The 22,913-nt window shown below is 39.1% G+C and overlaps 1 protein-coding gene across 3 annotated transcripts in view; it reads right to left on the bottom strand.

Moving 5' to 3' along the window:
* Nucleotides 1–22,913, bottom strand: part of MYLK (myosin light chain kinase) — a 186,548-nt gene that overhangs the window by 95,848 nt on the left and 67,787 nt on the right. For 2 of the 3 annotated variants that reach the window (XM_018911339.3, XM_018911340.3), the window contains 9 exons: nucleotides 18,617–18,824; nucleotides 16,968–17,016; nucleotides 14,299–14,464; nucleotides 13,101–13,266; nucleotides 12,393–12,467; nucleotides 10,287–10,323; nucleotides 7,881–8,443; nucleotides 6,044–6,247; nucleotides 4,825–4,959 (listed from right to left, as the gene is read on the bottom strand). In XM_018911339.3, coding sequence (XP_018766884.3) covers nucleotides 4,825–4,959; nucleotides 6,044–6,247; nucleotides 7,881–8,443; nucleotides 10,287–10,323; nucleotides 12,393–12,467; nucleotides 13,101–13,266; nucleotides 14,299–14,464; nucleotides 16,968–17,016; nucleotides 18,617–18,824 — 1,603 coding nt within the window. The remainder of the gene's footprint in view (nucleotides 1–4,824; nucleotides 4,960–6,043; nucleotides 6,248–7,880; nucleotides 8,444–10,286; nucleotides 10,324–12,392; nucleotides 12,468–13,100; nucleotides 13,267–14,298; nucleotides 14,465–16,967; nucleotides 17,017–18,616; nucleotides 18,825–22,913) is intronic. The other variant, XM_009087830.4, reaches the window with a different exon arrangement.

Raw genomic sequence — 22,913 nt, 5'->3', positions numbered from 1 at the left:
AGTTTCATTCTGAAATAGAAACATGTGCCAAAATCAGCATCATCCAATACCTGCACATGTTATAAAATGCAGTAGATAATATTCATCCTTTGCTTATAACCATCTGTTAAGTTAGTAAATTTTCAATTGCTTCTACTCAGAAGAATTTTAGAATAAAATCTTTCCAACCTTTGTCACAGGTCACATATTCTTGTTATTGGCGCCTCTGAGCTCATTTTCACTCAGTCACACACAGACTGTTGGAACTATTACACTAAACCACAGCATTTCTGCATGTGGGAATAGCACTACATTCAAATACGTACAGCCTGAGCTAAAGCCCAAGCAGACAAAGCTTTCTGTTAGAGGACAAGGGACACTGGGCTGCCTTCCTAGTCCACCTATAGAATGTCTCACCTGACAGGGTCCTTGCCTGGCATTCTGACATTGAAGCTGCTAGTGGTGACAAATGATGCCATGCTGCTGTACCAGAAACACACCAAGGATAAAAGCTGCACCATGAAAAGCAGAACAATGCATTTATATTTCTGTTGTAGGTAGCCAGATGAATAGGGAAAGTGTTCTGCATGGAAAAGCAAAATGTGGACTCCTTTACCATGTCCTCAAATTTTGCCAGGGGTCTTTTTTACTTCAGCTCCCAACAAAACTGGCTATTTTTAAGCATTATTCAAAAAAATAGTGAATTCACTTACAGAACAGACTTTTCATTAGACCCCAGAAAAAGAACACAAGCATATCAACCCTTAAGGAATAACCTGCAGCAAGACTCTAAGTTATATCCACAGTACTTATATTTTGATGTAATAAAAACAACTCTCCCAGTAGTGAAATGTTCCCTTCTCCAGAGGCAGAACAGTCAAATCTCGAGGACAGCTTGGCAGCAGGAACAATAACAAAAAATACCTTTCTGCTGGCATGTTATGCCTGAAGAAAGGAAATTTTCCCCTGGCCCATTTATTAAGAGCTTTCTGGACAAATCACAAAGCTATCCTCAAACCAAACACTACTGAGAATTGTTATGCTAAAGTCACAGTCATATTGTTCTTAAATTCAGCAGAAAGAAGTTCAATTAAACTTAAGGAGAAAGAAAACCCACAAAGAAAGAAAAATGAATAAAAAGTTACTTAAAACAGTCATACACTCATTATTCCTGCAATTGAAAAAGAAGTTAATTAGAAAGTATTTTAAAAAGATAAAGTAAATTGGAGTTAAACACTGAGGTATTGTCACAGAACTAAAACACAGGAATTTTACTTTCAGGGAAGTTGCCAGTAAATCTAAAAATTCAGAAAGAAACTTAAATAAAATGTAGAAGGAGAACACAAAACCACCAGAAAGAGAAAAGAACCACCTTGAAAAAGTTGGGAAAAAAGGTTTAATGGCAGAGAAGAGTAAGAGCTCGGATGAAACTCTTAGTTCAGTGAGGTAGCTCTTATTTGTGGACTCTCTATGAATATGGAAAACTACTTATCCTTACAGATGGTAAGAAGTAATTACAGACAATGCAGAGTATACATCAGCTATTTTTTGTCTCACTTGACCTGAAGGAGAGGTCAATCTGTCTAATGCTTGGAAAATATTTTGAATTGGTATGTAGTCACAGCTGGTAAATAGTCTTGGTATCTAGAGTAGTACTTGGATGTAACATTGTACAAGTTGTTGCAAGGCTTTCAGTTCTCAGGTGGTGTAGATTCCTTGGAAATTGGGGCAGGCAGACTGGACACCATGCAGCCTGTTCAGTGTCCAGGGATGGCCAGCCTGGGAGGGAGCAGGTTCTGCTGCCTTCCTTTTTTTTTTTTTTTTTTTTTTCTTTTTTGTTTCTCAAAGTAGCCTTCTGTTTCTGTTTCTTATGATTGATAACTTGGCCTTTGCATTCATTATTTCACCAAGATATACATTCTTTCTCCACTAGTCTGCTCAAATTAATTCTAGTTTGTTATTATTGTCATGCTTGGAAGACAACTTGAATTTGATATTTTCTAGTGAACTTTACACATCCTGTTCCATGTGATTTTTATTTCTATGGAGTTCTGCAAAAGTGCTGTATTTTGAACAGTAGTGGGATTACTCACAGCATATTGCTTTATCCTCTGTCCTAATAGAGTTCAGTTGTGAATATAAAAAGCTTTATATTGCAGACAAGGAGAGCAGATGCTAACAAACCTTTTTTTAAAACAGAATTGGTCTGCCTGCCTCCAGTTATATACTGTGAATATACTGTTTTCTTCATGGGGCCAGTTGATGAAAGGCTCCACATGTCATTTTGCCAAAAACACTGTTATGTCTGCTTGGAGTAATATTTCACAACTTTCTCCTTTATTTGATCAGGGATATAAATATGAGGAGTTTGTAGTATCTAGCTAGGTGGTAGACAGGAAGGAAATGTTTGCATTCAAGTAGATATCACAGCAGCCAATTTGATCCTTAAGTAAAATAATAACCCTAGGAGCATACATGGAATTATCAACATTAAACAACTGTTTATAATCCTTTCACATGTATCAAAATGGTATATAGACAGTTATGTCTCACAGTCCTATGCAAGACAGAAAAGCATTAAACTATAGTGATATATTTCAGCAGCCTGGAATGAAAGTCGTGTGCTTGTGTCCTCAGAGTAATATATGATGTGTCTAATTTTTATTATTATTAGAGTTTCTTGTGCTTCTGTTACACAGACTCATCGCTGTCTTTTGATTTAGGAGCAGAGTTAATGCACTGACTCTCACTTACAGAACCTTAATGGTTTGAAATCCAGCTAACTAAAAAACCCCCACCTACACTGTGATATTGAGCCAACTGCAGTTAGAAGCTTGGATGCAATGTAAACGTGATTATACCTGAACAGGGCAGACATATGGATTCAGTGAGAAGAAAGGTCAGTAAAAAACAAACGACCTGAAAAAAGGCAGGGGGGGCACAGTGCATCACAGGAACATGTGGGTTACTTATGTCTAGGCTTTGTTTCTCAGGAGACAACAGTGTTCTGATTAGAACACAGCTAGATAAATGGAGACCATGTATCTGTATCTGATGAGCTGTAAGTAATTTGAAAATCAACCCAAAGTCAGTCATCTGAGACAGGAAGAAAGTCTGTATGTGAAGATAACTGAATTTAACTACATCAGTCAATGTCTAAGGAAACACTAGGAGCAAGGGTACCTTGGAATATGAACATGAAATGACTCACTCAGAGTTGCTCCTGAGCTGCAAGACAATTCTTGAACTGCAACACAGAGATTCTACTCACATCTGCAAAGGAGGAACTTCAGCATAGCCTTCAGACAGAGAAACAAATGATGTCCAATGGGAGAGTGTCGGAACCTTTACTCACATGTTTTGTGTTATAAATAAAGCACTGGCCTTTCTATCCTGGACATGGAGTTTTTGGGAAGGGGAACAGCCCAGGCTGTGAGAACATGCCAATCTCAAGGTCACGGTTCATTTGCCCTGCCACCTTTTTCAGTTAGTCCATTTACTCTGAATAGCTAAAGGAAAACAGTGATCATGTGCAAATAATTAATTTTAAAATAATCCTGGAGCAAACATCTTTATGGCAAAGTATGCTACTCTTTGTTTATAACCACACACACACACACATACACACATGATAGACAGCCTGAAAGAGCCTGAAAAAAAAAAAAAATCAATTGCACTTCCAGAGTAAAAGAGGTGATCATGAGTTAAGCTGAATAAATTTTTCTAGTGTTTTACAGATATGGCTTTTAATGGAAAGAGTCCTTAGCCAAAGCCCGTAGCGCCTGGCTCACTGAAATAATTTGGAATCGAAGCAAACCACTGATTTTTAGGTCTAGCTCTGATATTAGGAGGCAGTTAAGGAAACTTGACTATTCAGCTGTGAAATCAGTGTAGGGTAGGAGATTATACAGTCTGATAAAAGTAAAAAATATTTTACTGGGTTTTTCAGTCAGCTTTAGGCAAATGTTAGAATGTCAAGGAAAATATTCTAGTTGAGAAGAAACCAGAAGAGCTTTGATTTCAAGATCTTGGGAACAGAGCTGCTAACACCTATTAGGACCTACCCAGTTGATGGAAGGGTGGAATCAGGCATTGGTCTCCTCCCTACCTCTGAGTGAAATAATCAGACTGAAAAGCATAAACACATGTATTGAAAAATTAATGATGCTTGAATGATCACTTGCTTTCCTATATCCACCTTAAGGTTGTTGGCATTGTACAGCTGGAATTGTGCACTTTGTTTTCAGCTGGTCTGACTGTGTGCTAATAATGCCAAGGTGGCAAATTTGATCCCTGTACGGGCCATTCATGTAAGAGTTGGACTTGATAATCCATGTGGGTCCCATCCACCTCAGAATATTCTGTGATTCTGTGATACTTTGCTTAGAACTGCAGGATTCTGTGGGATCATGATGCCAACCTTTTACGCTTCGAGCAGAAGCTCCTGCCAAAGGCAGGGGAAAAACACAGTATTCAGCACAGGGCAGCAGCACAGACATGTGGCACAGCCCAGGTAACTCACCTGGCACAGGGATGTCCCCAGCAGCAGCCAAGCCGTGTGACACAGCCCAGGTAACTCACCTGGCACAGGGATGTCCCCAGCAGCAGCCAAGCCGAGTGACACAGCCCAGGTAACGCACCTGGCACAGCCGTGTCACCAGCGCACCCTGCTGGACACTTGGCAGAACTGCGGCAGCACAGCCCCTGCGCCCAGCGCCTTCCGTGCATTGGTGCCCCTGTAAAGGGCTTTCCTCAGGTCTCCCAGCGGGCTGTATTAGGGTGATTGAGAGCGCTTTGGGGTGTCAGGGCGTTCATGCAGGTGTTGCAGAGCAGGGGTTTCCTTACCATTCAGAAGCCACGTGATGTGGGGCACAGGGACCCCTCCCACACAGCACTGCAGCACGAAGTCTTGCCCTTCGCTCACTGTGCATCCTTTCAAGACACTGGAAAAGCATGGAGCAACCTCTTCAACTTTAGGCCCTTGAAAAACAAAATTAAAACAATTCCTTTAACTTAAATTGATGAAATTAGTTTTACTAATTTACTTAGAGCCTTTTTCTAAATATGCTTAGATGACACGGCTGGACTAACCATAGTAAAATGTTTTATTGGGGGATAGAAATCATTTTGAGCAGTGGACTGGTATAGAGAAGTCATTCTTCCCTCATCTCCTAGGCAGGCATTGCCAGGCCTCAAGCTCTGTTTTAGGTAGTGATTTCCTATGCCATAATTCATCATTTGCAGCTCATCACTAGAAGTGTATGCAGCATATTAGCAGAAAGCTCAGCACAAAGAAGAGAATGGCTAATTCTCTGCTCTTGTTTGTCTTCTCACAGTGAGAAACAGTGTGACTTAAGGATGCAGTTTAAAGGTCTCTCATGAGACAGAAAAAAATTTTCTTGGGTATCCTGGTTGAACTTCAGGTACAGTAAATGGAGAAAAATTGCATTAACATCAACATGGATCCAGAACAAAACTTAAAACCAGGTGAAAACTTTACAACTGAGGACAGGATTTGCTAGCCAACAAAAATTTCAAGCAGACCAGCAGGATACTGCCTGCAAGCTTAAAATAATTTGTGACTGGGACATGTTCTTGAATTTAGCAAATCATAATTCTCATTCCTTCCCTTTCCTTCTTATTCACGCTACTGCACAGAACTGGCTTGTACTCCAAAAACATTTCAAATCTGGAGTGTAGAAATGCTAAGCAACTTCAAAAAAACTAAATTCAGAACAACAATAATAAACCTACTGACAGCCTGCATTAAATGCAAGCATTAACAGGAAACCTGAGTAGAGAGAAGGCCTCCCTGTGTACAAACCATGTATTGAGATGGTTTTAGCTATACAAACAACAAAACCCACAATATGTCAGAAGGGAAACTGATGCACAAAGTGGCTTGCCAGCTATCACACACCACTCTACTCACAGAGGTAGGGCTCAGAATTAACCTACACTGAGAAGTCAAACAAAAATTATGTAATAACCACCCTCTGACAGCTTAAAAAAAAGCCCAGCCACAATTTCAAAATTGCAGATGGGCTCACAAAAACTTACTTACTTCTGACAGTTAACGACCAGCTGCTGGAACTCTGGCCTTTGGGGTTGGCAGCTGTACAGCTGTAAGATCCACTGTCCCTCAAGTTGGCTTTCTTTATCCATAGGCAATGAATTCCATCTTCCTCATATATTTGGACATCTTCTCCAGCTTTAATAGGTCGACCTTCTTTGAACCACTCCACATCTGGTTTTGGCTTCCCTGAAACTGGACGATCAGACATTTGGACTTTTATCAACAGGTATTTGTAATTAGTATTACTTAGTATATATTTAATTTGTATTATTTACTTTAGTATAAATTAGGTACACTTTACATATACATAATTGTATAAACCTTAATGGGCAATACACAAAACTGTTGTCAGAAATCTTGACATTTCTGATCCTCTAAAACTTCTCAGCCAGTCCATCTCTTTAAAATAACAAATACTTGGTAACATGTAAAACCATATCTGAAAAAAAGCTTCTGGCTAAAAACTGTTAGAAGTCACAGACAAAATGGATATGAAACTGAAACAGAGAAGGTTCTTTCCCAACACAAACTCTTCTTTACTCAGCACTGGCACAGGCTGCCCACAGACACTGTGGACTTTCCCTGCCCTGGAGATATTCAAAGGTCACCTTGATACAGTCCTGGACCTGCCTGAGGTGAGGCTGCATGAGCAGGGAGAAGGGCCAGTGGAAGCAACCCTGGTCACCATCTGCAGAGAAGATTCTCAGGAGAGTTTCTCAGATTACTTATTAAAGGGATTAGGGACGTCCCACTGTTATTTCCCTGCAGACACCTTGCCTTGAATGTAAGAGTCTGTGCTTTGGGTCCAAAGCCAAACAAAAAGACATTAACTGGCTTCAATAAAAGCTGGATGAGCTCCTTGTTTCTCTGTGATCGGGGTTCTATTTCCTACCAATCAGGGTCATGAATTAGTTAAACCGTGCAAAGTGTGTGAGATATTCTAACAGAAAACAATTCATGTTTTTAGTAATATACCTGAAAAATAAACTGTTAAAAATGTGGCAGGATCTTTGGAATCTTTTCTCCACTCCAAACACTCCAGACTTGTGATAGAAATTATATTCTGTACTCAAGGGGCAAGACTCATCAAGAAATGATATAAATTACCCTGGTGTTGTGTGATTTTTTTTTTTTTTTGCCTCTAGAGAAACAAAAAACCAATTTCTTTCTCATTTATGTAAACACTTTGAAGTGTAAATGTTATTTAAAAAAAAAAAAAGGAAAATGCTTCCAGATTATTTTCTAAAATTGCAATTAAATAAAAAAAGAGAAGTGTTCCAAATCTACTACTCAGATTCAGCAAAATGCAACTCTCATTACTCTTCTAAGAGGTTAAAACCCATTGATATTCTGTGGAGCAAACTATAAACCTCCCTTAGGAAGGGAGGAAGCTGTTAGGAAGCTCTGAGATCATGCTGACCAAATACGAGACATAAAAATAGATGCCACTAGGGACAGGAAGTGACTGATTGCATTTTCTCCTCTGATTTTTTTTGGCTCAAGGGCAGTGTCACTAATTACACTTCTTGAAAGTGTACCATCCATTTTCTCTCTTGCAGCCTCATATAAGAGGGTCTAAACTACCTCCTAGAAGGAGCAGCATTGGAAACCCCAGATGAGAGAGGAAATGGACACCATGGCATAGGTTGGTTTGAAAATTTCACTAAGTGTTGTGGAAACAGCACTGGATTTTGCATCTGTTTCCAAAAGGCTTTAGGAGGAGAGCAACTTTCAAAGAACCAGGAATTGCTTTCCACTTCTACACATAGAAAGGGAACCCCTTTCTGACTAAACCCAGGGGTTCCAATAATTTTCATCTCTTTACCTTTGCTCTTGAATTTAATCTCTTGGCCTTCTGATGCTTCCAGGCTCTGCGGATGGATCTCAAACTGAGGGGGAATTCCCAGGGGCTCCTTCTTCTCCTCCAGGACAGCCCCCTGAGCTCCAGACCTGTTTTCGGCTTCTCTAGTCCTGGGACTGACGTGCCCTGTAGGAGGTGGAGTTTGTTGAGCTGACATCAGGAGCTGCACACCCCTTTTCCTGTTTTCACCCTGTCTGATGGAAGGGGCCTGGGATTCTGCCTTTGGTTCTGGTTGCAGTTTGATAGATTGTAGTGTGATGGTGCTTGAAGTTTTCTGCAAGACCTGAGATCCCTTTTTTCCTTCTTTATGTTCTGTGTTGGTTTCTTGTTGCTGTCCTTGCTTACTTTCTTTGGCTTCTCTGGTGATGTAAAAGGACTCTTTCTTTGCTGGCACCCTGTCTTTGGTTTCAGCCATGAGTTCTGTGCTGCTGGATTTCAGCTCTTTAGCAATCCCATTGCTGGTTGCCTGTTTGAATTCTGAATTTTCAACAGCTTTAACAGCAAGTGTGGTTGGTTTTGGTGGCATGCTGAAGAAAAATGAGAAGTTTGGAGATACATGACACTCTATAAAGACTCATTTTATTATTATCAGTAATGAAATAAATATATAAGCCCTCAGCAAGAAGGTGAACTGATTAACCTTTAGATTCTTTCACACAGATCAAGAAGATGGGTCAAAGAGGTGAAGTGAAAAGCTTCTTTAGATGAAATCAGGGCTCAGACACTATGTCAACTCAGAAATATCTGGATATAACTCCACTGCTCAAGTTCTAACATGTTTTGTGAGTCAGACATTAACCTTGCATGCACTGCTTTAGATGGGAAGCAATTACACGAGATCTGAATGACCATGATGTAATACTACTTGATGCTTTAATAAATTGAGGTCATGTATAATATAGCTCAAAATGTCACATGAAATAATTCCCTAAAGGGAAATGAAAATGTAAATTGTGAAGTAATTTTTTTATTTCTAATTATGGTGCCTTGTAATTCAGGTAGTTCCAAAACAGGACTGATAGGAAACCAGACCAAAGTCTGGGGAGGAAGAAGGGGCGTTGGCACCTTAAAAACTTGACAGGATGTAACAATATCAGCTATGCATTTAGTAGGAAGAGTTTCTAAGAAGTATGATTGATCTGCTGCTCAGTACTTTGGGGAACAAGAGTAGCTGACCAACTGGGGACTTAAATCTAAGTGTCCTTCATTGAAGGTGACTGCCTTGATACCTAAGCTGTTGCTTGTAGAGTACAGTCTGTGTCTCACACATCCACAGAATTACTCCAAGGCAGAATTGGAACACATCTGAAATAAGGGCAGTAATTTCCAGCCCAGCTGTTTTGCTACACTTGGTGCCATTAATTTATTCTCTCAAGGAGACTTGGGATATTTACTGGGGTACTTTCTTCAGCTGGAGTTGGATGTACTGTTTGAGATTTGCAGTTACTTTTCAGGAAAAGACTTTTTCATTTTACAAAACATCTTTTTTGTGTGTGTGTGTGAATAAATGATGGAGGATGCAGAACTACTCTGGAGAACCACATGCATAGGGAGTTCTGCTTCTAGTGCTGCACAGTTTCATTTACACTAAACTTACTTTCAAGTATGTTCCTAAAAATCACACAGATCTGAAAAACAGAATAGCACAGCATTTTCAATTCCACTTTGCAGTTAGGACAGTGTGAGCATGCCATTTAGAAATCTCCTACAGGGCATGTGAGAACAGATTAAACATCTCAACGACTATAGAGCAATTGGCCTTCATCAAAGTGTCTTACACAGACAGCCTTGAACTTTTCACTCCTGCATTTCCCATTAATGAAGAAAAGTAATTCTGTAAAATAATTTAAAAAATTATAGTAATTTAATTTTTAAAATCCCGATAAAGGCCTAAATACTAATTTTTTTCTTTCTTGTTACTTCACCGCTACTTTTGTATGTATTTTCAGACAACAGCAAAGACCATGGCCATAGCATGTTTAGTGTATGACAGGAAAGAACAACTAGCTCAGTACTGACAAGGTGCACTCAGTGTTAACTCCAGAAATTACATTTGACCCTCTGGTACAATGTAGAATTTCTGCTCACATAGCTTGGTTTTTTTAAAATTTTGCTTTCCTGAACCAGACCAGAACTCTGTACTTCATAATGTTGCCACCAGTTCCACCAGCTATTTCCTATGAGTCTACCAGGACAGCTTAATGAGGCAGCAAGAGAGAGTCTTATTCCAAGAAAACATTTTCTGACTTTCTAATATAGACTGACCCCCCAAAAAAATTTATCAGTTTGTGAAGAAAGCACATGCATTAAATGTCAAAATCAGGGCACTGCAATTAAATAGTCAGAGAAAGTACTCCAGTAAAAACATACCAAGGTGGCTGAGTGTGTATGTCGGTCTTATCCAGACCTGAAATGTAAGAGAAGAAACAGGCAAATTATACACACAATACTATGCACAATTCCAAAAATCTGGAAGATTTTAAGCAAAAATATACTTAGGAACCTTCACTCTTCAAATTTTCTATGCATTCCACACCTGGAATTGATATGGACAACAGGAAGCTGCTCAGCTGAAACACAAAGAGGTCTGAGTCCATTTTGTGTCATTGCTGCATCATGTTCTCACAACCCTTCAGAACTAAAGGTTCAGGGACCCCCAAAAGCTCTGTGTTGGGGGAGAGATATATGGAAGAGTTTCCATCTGGGAAGCAGCTTATCAAATCTTATGGTAATTCCACAGAGTTTTTAGAGGTAGAGGAAGACAAGCCATCAGTCAGTCCTTCTTCACCTGAGCATGCTCACAGTGAAACAGCAGCAGTCCTCTGGCTAAAACACAGAACCAAGCCAACAGGACTAAAACCTCACAAAACCTGGACCCACCTGTAAACATTTACCAACCCATTTGCTGTGTAGCAAGAATTATTATGATTCACATGAATAACAACTCAAAAGCTAATGCATCGCATTTCTTCACTTTGCAACACCACCAGGAAATCTGGGAATGTGGCTGAGCTATGGTGATTTGCCAAGGTGCCTCATCAGCTGCATTGATAAACCTGAGCACATATTGACCCACAGTCAGTCTCCTGGTTTGTAATCCTCCATGAATTCTCAAAAACCTTGACAGTGTTTGTTTCTCTTGGGGGCAGGATGAGATAAATGGTTGAGAGGAGAGAAATGCCATTCTAGCCCAAATATCAACCACGTCATTGCATTACCCCCTAATTAAGATTTCAGGATGGAATTCGTTTTCTCCTGGTCAGATCAAAGCTGCACCTATGCTGTTGTCAGCTGTGAGACTAGAAACTACAGTAGAAAGACATGTAATTTATTTGCAAGATAACAAATTTTTCAAGTCATCAATAAGCACTTTATAAAAATCCTTTCAGAGTCTCTGCCTCAGGGAAAAGACAAAATCATGTGATGGATGATATCCTCATTTCCACAGTGTTTTGTAAGCAAAAATTCACATCTAAATGCTTGTACTTGCTATGCCATTCAGAGTGACCAAAAGAATCTATTTACACACAAACAGAAGTTGAGGTGAGAGAGGGAAAAAACCCCATTGACCTAGTTTCAATACACCTGTCAAATAGTTACAGAAATATAGACACTAAAACTGAAAAGTCTGGATAAATGCAGAAAAGGAAGCTTCGTAACTACTGGCAAGACAATACCATGCAATCTTGTCTATTAAAAGAATATTTCCTCTTCCCTCTTCACCTTCCACTCAGGGAAAAAGGATAGCTATTGGATGAAAATATCTATATATGAGATTATATATCTTTGAAAGAACATGTAGTACTTCTGAGCCACTTGATTGTCTGCTAACATCTTGCAGCAACTCTGGCAAACTGATCTAATTGATAACGAAAGAATTAGGTATTATATATTGAGGTTAGGTAAGTGGAACCATCCAATTAATCAAGAGTATTGCAAAAGAGTGCCCTTTTTACTGACCTGCACTAATCCAAGAAAGAATGGATTATTCTGAGATGTGGTCAGCATCTGAAGCAATAATATACCACAAATGACTTTGTGACCCCAGTTCTGCATCATCTCTCAAGGCAGATGCAGCCATTACAGAACAGAAAGCTCACCACTCCAGGGAGAGCAATTAGGAATCGAGTTTTATGTTTGGATAAAAGGCTTATTGAAAGAAACAGGACTTTCTGTACAACCTCTGTTGAAGAGGCAAACTGTAGAAGCTTCTTCTACAATGGCTTCAGATTGGAACTTAAAAAGTACAGCTTTAATTTGTAGAAAGGTTAGCTGTGGTTCTGAGCATCCCAAATGTACATCCACTTGTTATTTATATTCTTGATACCTTACAGAGTGACAGCATGGATGTGAAACTAAAAGTCTTGCAACAAAAAAGTCACTGCTGGCTGCACATGTAACCCATTGAGCTCATGACTGCTGCTGAAGGCAGCAGCTGTGGATTTAATTATTTAATTGGGCCCAGTGATTGCTTACCCACTGACTGATGAACTTCCTCTTTAGTGTGCTTGCTGAAGGCTGTATGATTTTGAGGATGATGCAACCGGTACCCTAAGAAGCATCAAACTGCAAAATGAGCTGTACATGATAATGCATGTATGAAATAGAACATTCTACTTAAGCAAATGTATTTGTTTCCTTAACAAGCAGTGAAATAGGCTGGGTTGGGAGTAGAGAAGACTGAATTTTAATCTTATCAAGATGGGGTTTTTCCCTCTCTTTTAATTTAGAATTACGCTCTTTTACTTTACTTTCATAGTTCTACAAATATAGATATAATTTTGCCTCCCATAAGGGAGTTGGTATAAATGTGCATCTGGTGCTAGTACTCAACAAATACAAAATTAATTGCTGATTATAATGACAAGTGCCAGGTTCCATTTGCTGAAAATCAAATCAGTGTTCAAAACATAGAAGTCAAAGTCACAGTAAAAGTGGAAAAAGTGTTTTTAAAGAAATCTGTCACAAAACACTTGGATTGCCTTTTTTTCCCATTGAACCAACACAATTTTTACAGCTGTAGCATGTTCCAAGCTATCACAGCATCATTTAATGAACAGAGGGAGAAAGAGAGAAGAAATGGGAAGAAGTGAATGTTTCTTGTAAATATCAAGAACACAACAGAGACATTTTATCAGAATATCTGTGGCCCCTCTTCTCTCTCCTGCAAACTCTCAGCTGTACCTTGAACGGTGAGCTCTGCAGACACAGACGCCTTCCCAGCGCTGTTCACCACTGTGCAGGTGTAAATTCCTGAATCAGCAAGCTGAACATTTTGGACCTCCAAGAACTGGATGCCTGTTCTCTCATACATGTTGAAGCGCTCATTTTGCTGTAACTGAATATCACCCTGCAAATACCACAAGGCACCATGAGACAGTAGCTACTGTCAAGAGAAGGGGAGCAAGAATTTTTTAGTAAAACATTAGGTCAAACTGCCTTTTTCCTATCCTTTAGCCAAATTCCTTCTATGAATAATATTCATATGTTATAAACAAAAAAATAAACTGTGCCCAAAATGCTGTAATTCATATCTTCAGGAGACTTCCTTTTCCCTCTATTTTGCCACATACTCATCTCAGTTTGGTTTCGGCTTTTCCCTGTTTATTATACACAGATTCCTAGAAATTGACACAGTAATTTCTGATTTATGAATCAGCACCTTGGTTTTGCAACATTTCTGACATGTCCTGGTAAATATTTTTAGTCTGGGGAAGACTTTTATTTGTAACCTCATTTGCTACAATGTTTTCAAAGCAAATGTGAAGAGGGCAGAAAACCAAAATACTGTCACAATCAAAAAAACCCCAAAAAAACCCAAACCAAAACAAAATAAAAACCCTCTAACAAACAAACAAAAACACTGCAAGAGGCTGCTTGTGTTTGGAGATGTACCCTGACCTTCTTATATTACAGACAAGGGTAAGTCTGGAATAAAGCAGACAATGACTTGGAAGCATTTCCCTGTTCTCTGATGATTTTTTTTGTTTTGTTTCTTCCCCCCCAAACCTGGAGCTATCAAGAGCAAATAGAAGCATTGATAAGAGTTCTGGTTTTTTCTGTTCACTATATATAAGGCATTACTCTGTTGAAGGGTGAAGGGGAGCAGGATGCCACCACAGCAGTCACATATTTGCCCTTCCAAATCAAAGAAAGTAACTGTAATTCTCTAAAATACTGACAGTTTCAGTAAAAATGGCCAATCAGTGTAATACCTAATTTCACCTGAAAGCTCTCTCCTTACAAAGAAAAAAATGTGTTTTGAAATCTTCTGTATGTCCAAAGAGGACATTGGCACTTAAGACTTCAATGTGCATTTCATCCTTTCAAGTCACAAAATTTCAAAAGAGAAGGAAAACATAAACTTTTGGGGAAATCATACCTTAAACCACGTTACTTGAGGCTGAGGTCGTCCTGTTATTTTACACGAGAATTTGCCTGTTTGGCCTTCACGCACAACAACTCGGTTGGGTTTTGTAGCAAACTTGGGTGGACTTTCTCCCCAGATGCTTGGCCTCTGCTCCACAGATGGAACAGCAAGTCTTGCCCTGCAAATTCAATTGACATTCTGGTTTTACAGAAGAGCTGGAAGCTGTTATGGTTAGAGCACATGTCAGGAAGCATTTTAGACCTGTGGTCTGCCAACAAGGGTATATCATTGGTGGTAACCTAGACCATAGTTGCAAGATATTTTTCTTGGCCATGGAAGAACTGGAAATGCTGGTGATGACTGCTCTTGACTCCTCATGCAACTGTGTTATGTTATGCACCCTCATCTGGCATACACAGAACAGATCTTGGAGACCATTTTAGTTGTTCATAAGCAGAGCTGGGAAAACCAAAAGATAGAAAACACTGTATGCATTTCGTTTTCTGCATTTTCTGTTTTTTAGTTGCCTCCTAAGAGTTTATTTGTGCACACTTGTTTACTGTTTACAGGTTTTTATCATACAATTTGTTTCATTCTTGAGTGCAATTGACACAGTAATTTCTGGTTTATGAATCAGCACCTTGGTTTTGCAGCATTTCTGACAAAAATAGTCCTGGTGACTATTTTCAGTCTGGGGAAGACTTTTATTTCTAACCTCATTTGCTACAATGTTTTCAAAGCAAATGTGAAGAGGGCAGAAAACCAAAGTACACCTGTCCCAGGTAAATTACTGTTAAGTGTAAATGTCCAGCTCTACTTACATGGCTGATACAGCTGGGAAATGACATGTGGGATGAAAGTAAAATGGCATCAGTGACTGTAGTCCAAAACTGTGAACAGTTACACAACCATAAAACATAAAACAGAAACAGCACTATAGCATGAAAAAAACCAAAAAGGTGCAACTTCAGGTCTGTTAATGTCAAAGGAAACACACACTCTCTGCTCTGAAGCCTTGGTACAACAAAGACACATTAGCAGATAGCAGATGGTGATTTATTTTCTTTTTAACATTCAATTTCAAGCAAATGGAACCATTTTTAAGGCCTTCTTTTCCAGATGGCCTTTTACCACATGCAAGTAAAATGTGTCAATACCTCACCATTTCTACCAGGTGTCAGATACTAACAGAGACCGCATCACCTCAGTCCAAGCTGCTGCCAAGACATGATGGTTGCCATATGGGCAGCTCCAGGTTTCTAAGCAAGAGATGACACCATAATGAAAGGATTTAAATGGGTAGGAGGACCAGAAGAAGTATTGAGAGAAGGGTGATTGTAACATGCTACAATGAAAATCACTTTATCATATAATTAAATATTTGATAACTTTTAATGTCATCTCCCTCATACTACCACTAAAGAGGAACATAAATGTGTACTTGAATCTTTTAGTAACCATCTTTAGGTGGTGAGTCTATATTTATACATCTATACAGATAACAATTTAAAAGAAAATCAACTAGTAGCTGGCCTGCAACTTTATGGCTACTTCCTAGACATGAACAAATGCAAATGTGTAAGTTTTTTATTCTTCTCTCTTCTCTTACCATAGAATTATTAATACTGAAGAGGAGGAATACACAGGAGCATGAAAAGTGAGGACAATCACTCTAGCTCTATGCAATACAATGGATTAGGATAGTGCTTTGTGAAGTCTGAGTATACAACAGCAACCTGAACTGTCCTTTCTTGTATTTATCCTGTGTGTATGTCTCTAGGTAATTTGCAATACAGAATTTATCATGTAAAATCATGCATCCTGACTACTCAGTTTTACTTACCATTTTCAGTGTTGTAATCTGTTAATTTTAAAATTAAAAAAATAAACAATTTTCATATTAATGATGAAATTAAATACTCCACTTTTAACCATCTGTATTTTAATCACTAACATAATCAGAACTTGTGCTTTTGCCTACATCCAGAGTGACTCAGTGCCAGAGATAAAGTCGGAGAAAATTCTGCTTAAATTCAAACTATTTATAAAGAAATTAATTCAGCTGTTGGAAGAATTAGGCCTGAGGCTTTCAAAACAGTGACATTCACATTATTGTAAATGCTTACTGAAGCGCAGAAAGTACAAGTAGGCTTTTGTGTGCCAGCTTACATCACCCCATCAACTGTTCTTGGTAAAGTTACTCAAACCAGAACAATTATTTCTTCTGGACTACAGTTTACCCACTGTGCTGCTTGGAAATATTTAAATTCTGTGTGCAAGAGTGCTGATTTCAGTTGCTTTTATTTCTTACTGATGGCTCCTTAAGCAGTATTTGCCCTGGCTTTAAAAAGAGACTGTTGGCTCCTGGAAGTTTTGGAGAAGGATTCTTGAATATCAGAGAGCAGAGAAGAGGGTGCAAAATTACAGCAGAGGAGGGTGCAATATTTAGGCATCAGCAGGATGTTCTGTTTTCAGCCACATTAATTCCTCAGTCAGTATGCTGGAGCAGTAGCTGTGCATCTTCCCGACTGCCCCAACCACTCTGCTTAGCCAGCAGCTCTCACAGTAGCTACTCTGCTTGGGGTAAGTGGAGACTTTTAGAAAGAGTAATTTTACTTGTTTTCCTACCAAAATACACTTAAGTGTCTGTTAAACAATATCCAAGCCAGTAGACTGCTTACCCAGAGGTTTTGGCACTGGATGGCAGGCTGTATTTCATCAAGGAGTTTCCTGTAAGCATAGGACAGAAAGACAGTTTTGTCAATTAGTTTATCACTAATTATCAATTAGTTTATCACTAACTATCAATTTTTATCACTAATTACCAAAGTTTTGTCAATTATCAGTAATTTGGGAATTAGTGATAATAAATACTATGTAAGTTTGCATTTCTCCAGGTTAGAAACATAAAGGAGGAATGCAATACCTGCAGTATAAGGTTTTGTCATCTGTAATTCAAAGTCAGGCTCTCCAGCTTCAAAACTGAGCATTAGCACCGTTGCTGTCTAATCCCCAGTCTCAGTTAACAATGCTGAAGATTATTCATGAAAAAATACTTTTTTGAACGAAACACTGTCTAACTTCTACAACGCACCAGTAATTCAAATTAAGAAAGCAGGAGGTTTTCAGACTTTGAAAGAGTCTTTACTTGGCTGGGTTTTCAGTCCTGTGCCAGCCCGAAGCACCTTGGCTGCGGACGCTGCCGCGGGAGCCCAGCGCCATCTGCTGCACACAGAGCCCGGCCCGGGGACACCGCAGCAGCATGCACACAGCTCTGGGCTGGGAAAAAACACCTGTTCTAGAGGCTAACAGAGCCCACATCACTGTCAGACAGGAGAGCCATGCAGATGGAAACAACAGATCATGTTTCAGTCACTTGTTTTTCGCAGCAGGCAGCCCCACGTGGTTATCTTTGCTAAGAACAGGGAAAAAAAAAGCCCAAAAAACCTCTGTGCTTTGCTATCTGGATGGATATAGGGATTTTAGAATAAAGACCATATAATTCTTAAACTCTGAGAAATTCAGTCTTTGGGTACTGCCCCGAAGTTGCTTTGAACTGCAGCAAAACCCAGGTCAAAAAAACTGATATGAAAATGACTTTTAAAAAATCCTCCACCTCCATGTAAATTGTCATTCATTAAATTGTCACAACTTAAAACAAGGGGAAAAATAAATACTTCATATAATTTTTACAACAATAATTGCGGTAGCAATCATGTCAGATGTATGCATATTTCAGTATGTACTCTGAGTATACACAAATACTAATAGTTTTAGGACTGCTGCAGATTTTTTTCTTTTCTTCAGGACTACAAGACAAAGTTGTGACCTGAGAGGTTTTTATATTCAGCAGGTTTCTGATATGACCAAATTGCAAGAGGAGAAGCAGTACAATTGATTTCAATCCTTCCCTGGCTTTGTGTCACTCTTTAAATTTTAAACTTGGCAGTTTGCAACTATCTAATATGCAGATGTGCTCTTAAAAATTTCTGGGTTTGATCCTGGCTGTTTCCTGTCTGACATTAAGCATGCAATTACAACCAGGCATGCAGCTTCACAGTTTTTGTCCTGAATGGTAATTTTCCATGAAAATTACAAAGTTTAGAACAAAGTCTTTAAAGCCAGGACTTTTGTTACCTGCATGTCATCACCCACACCTGAAACAGAACTCACACTTTATCTAATTGTAGACATGTAGCTCCCTGAACAATGCAGTAAATGAACCTTACTCTTGCATCAATGAGAAGGCATGTGTTGTGATTTTAACCAGACTGTTTGCTCTTTTACTTAAATTATAATCACCAAAACAACAGTATAAGAGTCTTCTGACCTTCCACTGTCAGTTCCACGGTCACTTGACGAACCCCACCATCATTTGCAGCCTCACAGGTGTATTTGCCACCATCACCTTCCTGCACACTTTTGATGACCAAGCTGAACATGCCCCGGATGCTGCGGTCCACGACAAAATGGTCTCCCTCTGGGACAGGATGCCCATTTCTGTACCATGTGATCTGTGGCTCAGGATAGCCTCTGACCTGGCAAGATGTGAGAGAGAGTGGAGAAAGAAGGTAAACTTAACAGATGATGATATCAGGAAGAAATGTTGGGCATTTAGCAATGCAGTGGAAAGTTCTTGACACATACTCTTTAATATGTCTGTTAAAGACATACTCTTTGAAAGCCAAATGGCAGAAGATAATGAAATGAAAAAAACTCTTGGCTAAGCCAAACTTAAAATCATGAGGCTAGTCAGGCAGATAGATACTCATGCAGAAAAATTTCCCACTAGAACGGTTCCTCTGCAAAAACACAGTGAGAGTGCCAATGAAAAAAGGGCAGTAATGCTACTACATGTCTTTATAAGCAAGAGTGAAAGGCTGTTGGACCAAATACTTCTAGCATGGTTGCCAAGGATTGGGCTTATAATGTAAATCTGTAATCAGCCTTCTAGTTTTCAAGTGTGCTGAGACATAAAGGCTCCTGACAATATACAGGCAAAAAAGGCAGACACATACCACATTCTGTCTTGATCTTTAGAAGTAGAAGATAAGGAGGTGTAATTTGAGAAAGCATCATTAAGGGCCATTCTCATGTTATTGCAGAAAAGGATTATGAGTACCTACATATAGTCACACACAAACATACAGCCCAACTTAAAGAGACTCCTTGTCTACCCAAAGAAAGAATTTACAGCAAAATGAACCAGTCCTGTTCTCATTAAATAACAACCATACTGGTATATCCCTGCCTCCTATGGCATTATGATACCTTCAGATTTACAGGCAAATCTTTGGCTGCTGTAACTGCGAACTGAGTTATTGATTTGAAATGGACCTCTTGAAACTTGATGAGGATCTGTGACTTTCTTTTGAAAAAAAAAAAAAAGGGAAAAGCAGACATACACCAGTTTCCAGCAAATAAAAAAACTACTCAGGCAAAGGTTCTTCCTCTGCTTTGTGAGAAATGCCATCCTCTTTGAGGGTCACTTTAGAATGTGTTAATTGTTAGCACACTTGCCAAGTCATCATAACAACTGCTGATTGCGGTACTACTTTCCTATCCCCCCTCAGGTATGTCAGCTCTCCATCTCCTGACTACTTTGATCCTTTGCCTACAAGCCATGAAGTAACTGAGTGAATCAAGATGAGCTGGAATGAGTAATAGTCATGGCTGTGTTTGCTCACTGGGAAAGAAGCAATTTTGCCTTCTGAACTACATATCAAAATTTGGCATCCAAGCAGGAAGTCCCTTCAACCTCCAGGTGGGCAAAATACTGATTATCTGTGTTGAAGTGAAGAAGGCTTGGTTGTGGTTTGGGCAAATTCCTCCCAGCATTCTCCTCTCAGTTTCCAATTCTCATTTCAGCTCTGCTTTCTCTGACTGCACAGCACTTCCTTTGCAAATTACAATATTTAGCCAACCGCCCTTACACATTCTTAGGCTCTCTTCTTTAAAAAACCTTTCATTTTTAATCCAGCCCCACCTCACTCCAGCTGGGTTTCTCATCTGCTGCAGCTTAACCTACAGCTGTCAGAATTTTTCTCTTTCCTTTAAATCTTGGGATATCAGTTCATACAACTTAAATTTGCCAATGATGTGGTGACCTCTTCTCGCTGGCATTACTTATTCAATATTTAGGGACATTGACATTTGCCATGAGCTGACTATGCTGAATAAACTGGAGAAACTTTCCACTTCTGGTGTAACTTCTCAAATTCTTTTTAAGTCTATCTTTAACTAAACAAAAGCCATCTTCCATGAAGTACAAATTGTAGGATCCTGCACAATGGGGAGCTGATGTCTGTTTAAAAATGTCAAAGCATTTTTCTAAAGCTCTTCATGGTCATGTCTTTTTCCAGTGCTTTCTGATAAACAACAGCTCCTTCTTGTCCCAGACTCCTCACCCTACTCCAGTATATTGATTTAGTGCTTACTCAGAGCACAGGCTCCAGGGCATATCTTTCTCAGCACATTTCAATTTCAGAAAAAGGGAGTTGTGTAGCAGCAATATGAGACTGTTACAATACTCTAACTCCAGGTAGTTGATAATGTGCTCACTGTCACAGAAAGTGACTTGCACCAAATAACTGTCTCTTACTATTAACTTGTCAATGCCCTCATATCTGTATTTTCATTCTGGATTAAGAAACCAGCAGAGAGATTAACTGATTTACCCAAAGCCAGAGAGTATATTAGAATGGTTGGATGTTAAGACTTACTTAAAATATTGGAGGCAAAATTGTTTTTACACCGATGTATCAAGTATCTACAGTACAGTAAAATGGAAGAGTAGCACTTCAATTGATGTGAAGACAGAAGCACCTTTTCAGTGGTTCTGTCTTCACATCACAGCCTCTTTACTAGCATTAGTCTAGCCACATCTGTTTACAGCTGCTGAGATTTTGGCCTGCAAAACAAAGTCATCAATTACACGTCACCTAATATATTTACTGTTTTTTTCCAGTTCATAATAATTTCTTCTGGTGATTTCATGGAATTCTTCAGTCCAGCTCCAAAGGCCTCAAGCATTAACCTTCCATCACTTGTAACAGGGAACAATTGGGGTCAAAACAATGGGAAATACTTGTCTTCCTTTTCAATTTTGTTTTACAATATTCTTAAGTCCCTCTTGGACCACACAAGGCCATTTTTAGCTGACCCTTCAAGCTCTGGTAGACCATTATGTATGTAATTCCAGTATCACATGGCTGAGGCTACATTAAGTATTTTTCCATTTCTTCTCTGTCTTTGTTTTATACTTGCTCTGTCTGCATTAATGCGTTCATCCACATCTCTATACTGAGGAAATGCCACACCAAAAGCTACAAGCACAGACTATCAGCAGTCCATTTCCTTTCAAAAAGTTGAGTCATTCCCTTCCCAACCTATGACTTTTTTCTTGAATTTTTTGTCAAAAATGAAATAATGGGAAAGCAGAAGTTTACAGAATTGCTCTGTTGCAAGGACTTATTTCAGGTTTGGGTTTGGAATGTGTTTCAAACTGAGCCAACCCTCTCTGAAATACATGGATATGCCATAAAAGTGTCAGGGATCCTTAAACAAATCACTGGTTACCAGATTTTGATCCTCATGGATCAATTCCAGAACTGCAGCAGGTTTTATATTCCTCCAAACCTTTCCAGAGCTCACTAAAAACATCTGCCTTGAATAAATCCACAGCAAAGAGAAATTTATCTGCTTATTTAATGCCCAGCAGCAGCATGCTATAACCCTTATTTATAACTTGGCCTGTGTGAGTATTGCCAGTCCCAGCAAGGCTGCAGCTTCTCTTTACCTGCTCTAGAACAATAACAAGTGGAAAATTGACAGCAAGCAGCAAATAACCATTGCATTAGCACAAACACGAGTTTTGAGTTTTTGTCTGGACCCTTCAAATGCTTAGAGCCTTCCTGGAAAGGTTTGGTAAAGCAAAACCGTGCATCAGTAGCAAGGGAAAAGAGCTGAGAGAGAACCTGTGGTGTGTGAAACTCCCAGAGTTCAGGTTGTTCCACATCTGGGTCTGACAGAATGCTATTGAAAAGGGATTAAAAAAAAAGGAAAAAAATACAACAAATCCATGGAAGCTGTACATTATAGGACAGCATTATTAGAAAATATGCCCCTACAAACTATTCCCCACTGTCGCAAACTGAAAGGCAGTCAATGACCACAAACACCAAATACATTTAGTGATCCTTCTTCTTGTTCAAAAGTACAGGAAACATTTTCTAAAACTTGGTCTCTATCTATGCTCCATTAAAGAGCTGTTTATGTACCAATTTTAAAAAAAACATAGGTTTGCCTACTTAAACATAGTTGCAGTAGCAGTTTAAGGCAATGGGATGTTGTAACTGTAGCCCACGTAATAGGTGCTATATTTTGATTTAGATTTAATTTTTACTGTTAGTGCAGGTGGGAAACATGGTTCTGGCCAATGCAGCTCTTTTTAAGTCTTGTAACAAAGCTTTTGTTAGGCTCAAACTGCAGTTTGCTTTAACAAATGAACAGCAGATGTTCTTGATAAAGGAAAGTGGACATGATACATTGTTAAGCTCCTTCTGAGACTTTAAACACACAAAAACCATATCTCAAGAATAGTTTATCCCTTTTAAAAGCTTGCTTCT

The sequence above is a fragment of the Serinus canaria genome, chromosome 7 (genome assembly GCF_022539315.1).
Source record: "Serinus canaria isolate serCan28SL12 chromosome 7, serCan2020, whole genome shotgun sequence".
Lineage (NCBI taxonomy): Eukaryota > Metazoa > Chordata > Aves > Passeriformes > Fringillidae > Serinus > Serinus canaria.
This window is presented reverse-complemented; position numbering and strand designations above follow the sequence as displayed.